At 41.6% G+C, this 11,221-nt stretch overlaps 1 protein-coding gene across 4 annotated transcripts in view; it reads left to right on the top strand.

Annotated features, from left to right (window-relative positions):
* Positions 1–242: 242 nt before the first annotated feature.
* Positions 243–11,221, top strand: part of ATP11B (ATPase phospholipid transporting 11B (putative)) — a 117,865-nt gene continuing 106,886 nt past the window's right edge. For all 4 annotated transcript variants that reach the window (XM_070406735.1, XM_070406736.1, XM_070406738.1 and 1 more), the window contains exon 1: positions 243–555. In XM_070406735.1, the coding sequence (XP_070262836.1) occupies positions 529–555 (27 nt within the window). In that variant the 5' untranslated portion in view covers positions 243–528. The remainder of the gene's footprint in view (positions 556–11,221) is intronic.

Below are 11,221 nucleotides of genomic sequence, written 5' to 3'. Positions count from 1 at the left end.
AGCGTAGAAACTGCGTTCGAGAACCCCGCCCCTTTCCTCGACCTCGGCTGGCCCCGCCCACACGTCTGGCCCCGCCCACACGGCTGAGCCCCGCTCTAGACGCCGGCGGAGCGCGCCCAGCCCCTGGGTCCGCCAGTCCCTGTCGTCACGTCCGGGGGCGGATCGGGACGCTGGGGACGGGCCCGGGTGGGGCCGGGACGCCGGTGGGGGGGCGGGGGGGGCCGGGCAGGGCGGGGGTGGGGTTGTGGCGGTGCTTTGGGTGACAACGGTCAATAATGAAGGTGGCTGCGGCGAGGCGCCCGGCTCAGCAGCGCCGAGTGGGGGTGGCGCCGGGGCCGCGCCTGTGAGACCTTGGGGCCGGCGCGGGGAGATGGGGGCGCGGCGCGGGGAGTGAGGTGGCGGCGGCAGGAGCGGCGAGCGCAACTTTAGCCAGAGGGGCTCTCACACTTCCTCCTCCGGCTCCTGGGCCTCCACCTGCAGCCCCGCAGCCCCCGCGTCCCGCGGGACCGGGACGGCGACGGCGGGGGCATGTGGCGCTGGGTCCGGCAGCAGCTGGTAGGTACCTCCGTCCTCCAACCTCCCGCTTCTCCCGCGCGGCCTCTCGGGCCGGGGTGGCGGGGCCGGGCCGGGGCGCCGGGCTTAGGCCGCAGCGGAGGCGGGCGCGGGGCCGGAGCCGGGGCCGGAGCGGGCGAACCCGGCGCCACCCCGCGCGTCTCGCCTCCCCGCCCGGGTCGCCGGGGCTGCCTGCGGGAGGCGGCCGCTTCCCGCCCGCGCTTCTTGGCGACTCCCTCCTCCTCGCCGGTCCTCGGCGGCTGCGATCCGGAGCAAACAGGGCGAGGGCACGGAAAGTGGACCGAGGCTGGCGCTTCCTGCCTCTGGCCATCGGGACCCGCTGGAGGGGAGGACTCGGCTGAGCCTCTCTCCCTGTTGGCAGTCAGCGCCAATCGGGGTGGCGTCGGCCACCCAGAGGAGGGCCCTGCCCTAGTCCGACCCCTCACCGCGGAAGGAGTGTCCCCGAAGCCGGGGCGAGGGACGGAAGATAGTCCAACACCCCGTTGAGTTTCGCAAGAGGTTCGTGTGGGGGTTACCTTGTCCTCACCCCAGCCCAGGTGAAACTTTGGGAATGTCCACCTTATTTTTTATTCCCCCCCCCCCCCCCTTCGGAAGGCAGTGTGAGCGAAATAGGGCTGGAGCCAGTGGAACATCTGGGGGCGAGGGGGACGCAGGCTTAGAAGAGGGCGATGTCAGGCGTAGCAAAAGCGCCACGTTCTTAGGATTAATTCAGAGAGAGAAATCTTTCCTGCCTCTTGGCACAGACAGCACGAGGGCAGCAGTGACCATTTAGGCCCTAAATTTTAGGGCGAAAGTTGCTTCGGCCTAGCCTGGTCTGGAGGAGGAGGTCTGTGCCTGGTGGCTGCTTCATTTCTAAATCGCTTTGTTAAATGCTTCTGCAGCTCACTGGTTCCGTGTATTAACTCAAAAGGCAGTGAAGCAGAAACGGTTTTGGGGGGAGACGAAAGCGCTGGGAACTCTCTCTTTCCCTGGCTCTAGAACAGCAGTTTGACGGTGAAGACCGCGAAGTATGCTGTTTCAGAGCCAGCCTTTATATGCAGTGGGCATTATTCTAAAAATAAAAAAATCTTATATATGAAACTAGAACTGCCTGCCACTCCCTCAAACAAATGTTGGCTATTTTTAGTTAATTGTGAATTCAGATAGCCCAGATATATGCCTTATTAGGAAACCAAGCTAATGATCTATAATAATAAAAGCATAATATACTCATTAGACTGCACAGCCGAACGGGCCTTCCAGATGAAGCTGGGGCTGCAAGGGCCGAGCCCCTTGCATGAATTTCGTGCACCGGGCCTCTAGTATCATTATAATACCCATATTGTGGTAAGACTTTGTTGCAGTAAGCCTTAGCACAGTAACTGGACTCGAAGTTAATTATTTTTTCCTGAAGTTAATTATTACAGGTCTGATCTCATGCTTTTGATTTGCTAGTCTTCCTGTATAGAAGGGTTATTTACCTGATGGTGTTTTTTGTCTGGTAGGAAGACCAATACTATAGGTGAAGACTGTAGTATTATAGTATTTTCTGGTAGATGAAGACACAGCTTCTCAGTGTTAGGTATTTTTGTTAACCTGAATAAAATCCTGCTTGTATAACCACTCATGTTCAAGACAGACTATCTGGTCATGTGTTTTTTTTAAAAAATGGCTTCAAATGAATGCAACCTAAAGGAAGGGCGAGAAGTTGTGTGGCTAATTTCTAAGACAAGTCGAACAAGTTGCTGTCTCTGATATTTAGTTGCTCACCTCCTTGGTTTTATTTTTAAGTTATCAGATCTTCTAAGTATGTAATCAAACCTGTGCCAATTTAGGACTTTGTACCTTTGATTAACTTTGTACAGTCACTTAAATTATGCATTAAGGATAGTAATGAAAGCATATTTTACTATCCCAGTCATAAGCAGTTATTTTAGTTACTCTACCAGGAATTACTCAAAGTCTAGTTTAGATTATACTTCAATTTGCTCAATGGATTGAGTCATCCATGGCTTTTAGGAAGAGACTTATTTTAAAAAATTGATATAAATAGGACAAAATTGGGAAAATTAATATGCAAATCAAGGATAGGTTTTTGGAGTTCTAAACACACTTTATTCATTATATGAATCCTGATTTTCAACAACTTGTCTTGCCCCCCCCAAAATTATAGTCATTTTATTACAGAAATACCTACTATGCTCTAGTACAGGGGTCCTCAAACTACGGCCTGCGGGCCACATGCAAATACAAATATTGTATTTGTTCCCGTTTTGTTTTTTTACTTCAAAAGAAGATATGTGCAGTGTGCATAGGAATTTGTTCATAGTTTTTTTTTAAACTATAGTCCGGCCCTCCAACGGTCTGAGGGACAGTGAACTGGCCCCCTGTTTAAAAAGTTTGAGGACCCCTGCTCTAGTACCTTCTCCTTAATTAAATGCTTGACTCCTTATCTCCACAAAGTATTTTCACTAACTAGAATCAATGAGGAAAATCAGGAGGTTGTCAGAAGGTTGATGTTTTCTGTTAGAGAAGTACTAGTAGAGTGGAAAGAAAAGATTGGAATACCATTTCCTTTTTCTTTTCTCTGTGCGCGGGAAAACATTGATGTGAGAGAGAAACATAAATGGTTTGCCCTGACCGGGGATTGACGGCGAACCTAACTATGTGCCCTGACCAGGATTCAAACCCATGACGCTTCAGTATACGGGACAGCGCTCCAACCAATTGAGCCTCACTGGCTAGGGCTCTCTTTCTCTTTTGTTCTTTCTTTTATGGCTCACAATGAAGTTATTTTACACTAAGAAAAATTTTTATGTCTTTTTGGTACAGTTAGTATTATCCATAGTGTACTCATTTCTAGCAGCATATTATGTGTATTAACTCAGAGAAAGGATGACAGCATCTTCATTATAATAGTGGAAATGTCACTAGCTACTAACTTTTCTAATATTTAGACTTGTATAGTAGTTACTAACCATATTTGCTATTAAAATTCTAATTAATTAAAAATTTATGTGACTATTACCTACCATGATTGGACAGATCAGAGTAGAACATTATCATTATCACAGAAAATTCTACTGGATAGCACTACTTAAGACTTGTAACTGAAAGTCTTTTTCAATAAATATTTTAGTTGATATGTAATATTTACAGGGCAATGTAATGCTATGTTTTTAAAGCACATCCTTTGTGCAGAATTATAATGTGCTAAATACCGAGGATGCAAATATAGGTCAGTGAGGGCCTTAATTTATCTTTTTATGCTCAGTGTCTTACACAGTACTTGACAGAGTAGACATTGGGTTCATGTTTGCTTAATAAATAGGTGAAGAAACAATGAATCCCATGGTATTGCTTCTGTGTTCAGAGATACAGTGACAAAATCCAAGAGTGACCAGTCCAGAAGAAAGCTAGAAAATGGCTGCAATTTTACAAAAATACATCTGAATGTTGTTACAGTAAGATGCTGTTTCTTAAATTTTTCCATAAATGTAGTCCCTTCATATTTGTTTTGGCAGTGGTGGAAGGGCTGATAAAATTGTTTTCTGATTCACTGAGAAAAATGGGAAGCTCTTAACCTAAACTGTCTCAACTTTCTGTTTTCTCACCACACACACTCCCTGAACTTGTTTATAATTGCACTAAATTCTTCCCTTTCCACCTGTCACAAGGAAGGTGTGATGGTCCTCTTTTTAAAATTAACTGCTTGTGCTATTAATCCTGTTCTCCACAGTCCCCATCAAGTATCTGCACTTGTATGTTTACTCTTTACCTTTAATCTGTGAACATGTTTAAGCCTCTCTACTATTTTATTGTGTACTGTACCTGAAAATGTCATATTCTTTTCAAATTTCTAAAAAATAGGTCTTTTCTGAATAACTGTGCCGTCCAATACACATGAAGCATGGCTAGTTCGAATTGAGATATTCTTAAGTATAAAATAAACACAGGATTTCAAAAACTATGACGAAAAAAGAATGTAAAATAATCTCAATTTTTTATATGAACTACATGTTAAAGTAATATTTTGGATATATTGGGTAAAGTAAAATATTATAATTCATTTTACCTGTTTCTTTTTACTTTAAAAAATATGATTACTAGAAATTTTAAAGTTATAAATGTGGCTTGCATTTGTGGCTCATTTATATTTCGACTAGTGCTGCTGTGTTTCTATATAGTATATAAGTCTAGATATCTCAAGAGACTAAATATCTGAGGGCAGGGGCTATATCTTGCTTGTCTTTATATCCCTTGCTTTCAAGACAGCAGCTGGCCCATTGTAAGTACTCATATACCAAATGTTGGTTGAATAAATGAGTGTCAGATTTATTTCAGCATCAGTTTGGAAGTACCTGCATTCTTTGCCTTTCTCTCAAGGAATGGAGAGTAGGAAAAGGAAGCTAAGGCCTCTGATAGTATTATTTTGATGTGGCTAATAAGTTTTAGTCTCATGAATTAATATTTAAGAACCTAGATCTTTGAATGTTTGCTTTTTTATCTCTATGTTCAGGCATGTTATCTTAGATACCAGTTTTTCATTTGGTTAAGGAGAGTCAAGCATTAGAAGAATCCCAACTATCCCAGCAATACTGAATTAGGGACCTTGACCAGATCCTTAAAGAACCTTATGATGCCAATATTGTCATTAAATGTCCCTGTAGCCTGTTTTCAACTTAGCAGCTAGAGTGATCTTATTTAAACACAAGTTAGATCATGTAATTCCTGTATTTACAACCTTCTAAGGACTTGCCTTCTTGCTCACAGTAAAAACCAAAGTCTCTACTTGATCTGTACCCCCACCTCCCCAAATCACTTCTCATTTCCCATCACTCTTCACTCACTTTGCTTTATCCACACTGACCCTCTTGCAGTTCATCAGAAGTGTCAGGCCTACCTTGCTTAAATCCCAGGATCTTTGCCCTGGCTGTTACTTCTGCCTGGAATGTTCTTCCTCCAGTTATCTGCTGTCCCCTTTACTCCCTTCATGTCTTTACTCAATTGTTATAAGTGAGGCCTTTTCTGGACATTCAGTATAAAATTGTAATGCTCCCCAACACTTCCCTATCCCCCTCCCCTGCTTTTAATTTCTCTTAGCACTTATCACTATTTAATATACTCTATACTTTTTTTAAAAAAATATATTTTGTTGATTTTTTACAGAGAGAGGAAGGGAGAGGGATAGAGAGTTAGAAACATCGATGAGAGAGAAACATCGATCAGCTGCCTCCTGCACACCCCCTACTGGGGATGTGTCCGCAACCAGAGTACATGCCCTTGATGGGAATCGAACCTGGGACCCTTCAGTCTGCAGGCCGACGCTCTATCCACTGAGCCAACCCCGTTAGGGCAATATACTTTTATTATTTATCTCATTTATCCTATGAAGGCAGTAATTTTGGTCTATTTGTTTTAGTTCTCCATATAACCACAGCTGTTTCTCAACTCTGCATCCACATTTAGGTAATACCATTTCTTTTTCATTTATTCATTCATTCACTCAGACATTTTCTGAGCACCTACTCTGTGATAGCATGTTACTAGACTCTGGAATTACCAAAATGAACCCCTGTTTTAGCCAGTCTTCTAGGAGTCTCTTCTTCCCTAATGGATATATGTTGCATTGTTGTCATTTTTTTTTCCTATTAAAAAAAGTGTTTTAGCAACTGTTCTTATTTATGTTTATGTATTTTAAATTTTTTAAAATTGATTTGAGAGAGAGAGAGAGAGAGAGAGAGAGAGAGAAAGATTGATGTGAGAGAAACATTGATTGACTGCCTCCAGCCTGAAATCTGGGCATGTGTGCTAACAGGGTATCGAACCTGCAACCCTTTGATTCATAGATGTCACTCAACCAACTGAGCCACACTGGCTAGGGAACAGGGCTATGTGTTTGTTTTAAATTGAAATACTTAGTAGTGGAACTGCTGGGTCATAGGGTATACACATTATGACTGTTACTAAATGTTGCCAAATTATTTTCCCAAACAGGAGAGTTCCCCTTTCCCCACATCTTGGTCAACACTTTGTACTGTTAGACTTAAAAAATTTTTACCAATCTGATGGGTGATTTATATCTCATTTTTCTTCTGATTTGTATTTTTCTGATTGCTGGTGAAATTCAGGTGTCCTATATTTCATTCAGATGAATAAATTACCCATTTTTCTATTGGGTAGTTTGTCATTTCCTTATTAGTTTCTTTTGTAGTCTGGATGCTAATTATTTGTTGTATAAGTTGTAAATATCTTCTTCCAGTCTGTCCCTTGTATTTCACTTTGTTCATAGTGTCTTTTGATTCAGAAATGTAAAATTTATTTGTAAGTAATTGCATTGGGCACATGATTTCTGCTTTTTATTACTTATCTAGAAATTCCTTTCCTATACCAGCATCAGGAAAGCTATTTTTCTAATGTTGTGCAAATTGCCTTAATATTTAGTTTGTCAACATTTAAGTCCTTAATATAGATGGAATGGATTTTTGTATATGGAGTAAAGTAAGTAATTTATTTTCTTCCATATGAAAAGTTACTTATCCCAGTGTAGTTTATTGAATGAGCCGTCTTTTCACCACTAATCTATGTTGCCTTCTCTGTCATAAATGAGCATTCTCTTTCACATATCTTGTCCTCTTTCTAGATTCTCTATTCTGTTTCACTCATCTGTTGACCTATTGGAGCACCAATAATACACTGTCTTAATTATAGTGTGTGTGTGTGTGTGTGTGTGTGTGTGTGTGTGTATATATATATATATTTTAATTGTTTAAAGTATTACATACCAGAGGCCCGGTGCATGAATTCGTGCACCAGTGGGGTCCCTGGGCCTGGCCTGCAGGATCTGGCTGAAACCGGCTTTCCGACATCCCCCAAGGGGTCCCGGATTGCGAGAGGATGCAGGCCAGGCCGAGGGATCCCACCAATGCACGATTGGGGCTGGGGAGAAATGTGGGAGGTTGGCCAGCAGGGAAGGGGTTGCGGGAGGGCTCCAGGGCGTGTTCAGCTCATCTTGCTCAGTCCTGATCCACTGGACCCCAGCAGCAAGCTAACCTGCCGGTTGGAGTGTCTGCCCCCTGGTGGTCAGTGCATGTCATAGCAAGGGGTTGAGCGGCCTTAGCATATCATTAGCATATTATGCTTTGATTGGTTGAACAGACAACCGGATACTTAGCCTGTTAGGCTTTTCTTATATAGACTGTCTCCTTTTTCCCCCATCAACCCCTTCCCCTCCCCACCAACTCCCACCCCACTGCCCCAGTGTCCGTGTCCATTGGTTATACTTATATGCATGTATACAAGTCCTTTGGTTGATCTCTTCCCTCCTCCCCCCCTTTCCCTCTGAGGTTTGACAGTCTGTTCGGTGTTTCTCTGTCTCTAGATCTATTTTTGTTCATCAGTTTATGTTAATCAGTATATCCCACATATGAGTGAGATCATGTGATAGTAATCTTTCTCCAACTGGCTTATTTCACTTAGCATAATGCTCTCCTGGTCCATCCATGCTATTGCAAATGGTGAAAGTTCCTTCTTTGTTATAGCAACATAGTATTCCATTGTGTAGATGCTTTTTAATCCACTCATCTGCTGATGGGCTGTTAGGCTGTTTCCAAATCTTAGCTATTGTAAATAGTGCTGCTATGAACATAGGGGTGCATATATCCTTTCTGATTGGGGTTTCTGGTTTCTTGGGATATAGCCCTAGTAGTGGGATTACTGGGAGTTCCATTTTTAACTTTTGAGGAAACTCCATACTGTTCTCCACAGTGGCTGCACCAGTCTGCAGTCCCACCAGCAGTGCACGAGGGTTCCTTTTTCTTCACATCCTCGCCAGCACTTATTGTTTGTTGATTTGTTGATGATAGCCATTCTGACAGGTGTGAGGTGGTACCTCATTGTTGTTTTGATTTGCATCTCTCGGATGATTAGTGACTTTGAGCATGTTTTAATGTGTCTCTTGGCCTCTGTATGTCCTCTTCCGAAAAGTGTCTATTTAGGTTCTTTGTCCATTTTTTGATTGGCTTGTTTATCTTCCTTTTGTTAAGTTGTATGAGTTCCCCATAAATTTTGGAGATTAAACCCGTATCTGAAATAACATTGGCAAATATGTTCTCCCATGCAGTGGGCTTTCTTGTTTTGTTGATGGTTTCTTTTGCTGTGCAGAAACTTTTTATTTTGATGTATTCCCATTTGTTTATTTTCTCCTTAGCTTCCATTGTCCTAGGAGCTGTATTGGTAAAGATATTGCTATGACATATGTCTGATATTTTGCTGCCTATGGATTCTTCTAAGATTTTTATGGTTTCCCATCTTATGTTTAAGTCCTTTGTTAATTTTGAGTTTATTTTTGTGTATGGTGTAAGTTGGTGGTCTAGTGACATTTTTTTTGCATATATCTGTCCAATTTTCCCAACACCATTTATTGAAGAGACTGTCTTGACTCCATTGTATGCTCTTGCCTCCTTTGTCAAATATTAATTGAGCATAATGGCTTGGCTCTATTTCTGGGTTCTCTATTCTGTTCCATTGGTCTATGTGTCTGTTCTTGTGCCAGTACCAGGCAGTTTTGAGAACCCTGGCTTTGTAATATAGGTTGATATCTGGTATTGTGATTCCTCCAACTTTGTTCTTGTTTCTCAGGATTGCTGTGGCTATTCGGGTTTTTTTTGTTTTTTGTTTTTAATTTCAGATGAATTTTTGGAGCGTTTGTTCTAGGTTTGTGAAATATGCTGTTGATATTTTAATGGGGATTATATTGAATCTATAAATTGCTTTGGGTAGTATGGACATTTTAGTGATGTTGATTCTACCAATCCATGAACATGGTATATTCTTCCATTTGTTTATGTCTTCCTCTATCTCTTTTCTCAAATGTCTGTACTTTTCCTAGTACAGGTCTTTTACCCCCTTAGTTAAGTTCATTCCTAGGTATCTTAATTTTTTTGTTGCAATGGTAAATGGGATTTTTTTTTAGTTTCTTTTTTCTGTGAGTTCATTATCCTATATAATAAAGAGCTAATGTGCTAATTAGACCAAACAGCAGAATGACAGTCCGGACAAAGCCGGGGCCGCGAGGGCTGGCCAAGGCTGCGAGGACCGAGCCCCTTGCACGAATTTTGTGCACTGGGCTTCTAGTTGGTGTATAAAAAAGCCATAGATTTCTGAGTGTTAATTTTGTATCCTGCTACATTGCCGAATTTATTTATTAAGTCAAGTAGTTTTATGATGGAGTCTTTAGGGTTTTCTAAGTATAATATCATGTCATCTGTGAATAATGACAATTTTACTTCTTTTCCAAATTGGATGCCTTTTATTTCTTCTTGTCTGATTGCTATGGCTAGCACTTCCAGTACTATGTTGAACAGGAGTGGTCAAAGTGGCCATCCCTGTCTTATTCCTGTTCTTAGAGAATAATTACAGTATTTTTTTTATAAGTCTTGATAACTGGCTGTGCAGAACTGCCAATCCCCTCCCTCCCCTGCCCCAAATTGCATTAGATCTTTACTCTTCCATATATTTTTTATTTTATTTTATCTTTTATGAGGTTTTTATATTTATTTATTTATTTTATAATTTAATTTTTTTTGTTAATCCTCAACGAAGGTTGCAGGCCAAGGAGGAGCCTGCAACCAGGGTACATGCCCTTGATAGGAATTGAGCTCGGGACCCTTTGGTCTGTAGGCCAGTGCTCTACCCACTGAGCAAAACCAGCTAGGGCCATATGCTTTTTAAAATCAGTTTGTTTAGCTCTATGGAAAATCTAGGATTTTGATTGGCTTTACATTGAGTTTAAGTTTCTTCTATTCATATTTTCCCCTTGGATGATGTAGAAGATATGGATTGTATTTTCATCCTTATTTTCCAGCAATGCCTATATATTGAGTATCTTTATTTACCTATAAATAATAAGGGGATTTAAAAAATTTTAAGGCCAATATTTCCTTTAACTTCCACTTTACTATTGTATAATACTTGAGTTTTTTCTTTTACCAGCTGTATTGAAATATAACTCACGTACCATACAATTTACTCATTTAAAGTATATTATTCAAGAAAATTTTTAATATATACAGAGTGGTGTAGCCATCGCCACATTCTAATTTTAGAACATTTTTATACCCTATGAAAGAGACTTTTTACCTACTCTCCGTTCCCCCAAACCTCTGGCTCCCTGTCCTAATCAATCACTAATCTTCCTGTATATAGATTTGCCTACTCTGGACATTTCATATGAATGGCATCACACAATATGTGGTATTTTCTGACTGTCTTCTTTTACCTGGCATGTTTTCAAGGTTCATTCATGTTATAGTCTGTATCAGCAGTTCCTATTTATTTATTTATTTGTTAATCCTCACCCAAGGATATTTTTCCATTGATTTTTAGGGAGGGTGGAAGAGAGAAGGAAAGACAGAGAGAAACATCCATGTGAGAAAAGCACATTGATTGGTTGCCTCCTGCATGCACTAACTGAGGGCCCGGCGGGGGAGGAGCCTTGACTGGTTTCAACCCTTTGGTCCACAGGCCGATGCTCTGTCCACTGAGCCAAACCGGCTAGGGCAGCAGTTCCTTTTTTTGTACTTATTAAGAGGCCTTACATTTTAAAAATGAAGTTTTATTCAGAACAAGAACCCTGACTTCTCATATTGGTATTTCCAGAGTACCAAGA

Source organism: Myotis yumanensis, unplaced genomic scaffold, assembly GCF_028538775.1.
Source record: "Myotis yumanensis isolate MYYU_CA2020_CCGP unplaced genomic scaffold, mMyoYum1.0.hap1 SCAF_2, whole genome shotgun sequence".
Taxonomy (NCBI): Eukaryota; Metazoa; Chordata; class Mammalia; order Chiroptera; family Vespertilionidae; genus Myotis; species Myotis yumanensis.
This window is presented reverse-complemented; position numbering and strand designations above follow the sequence as displayed.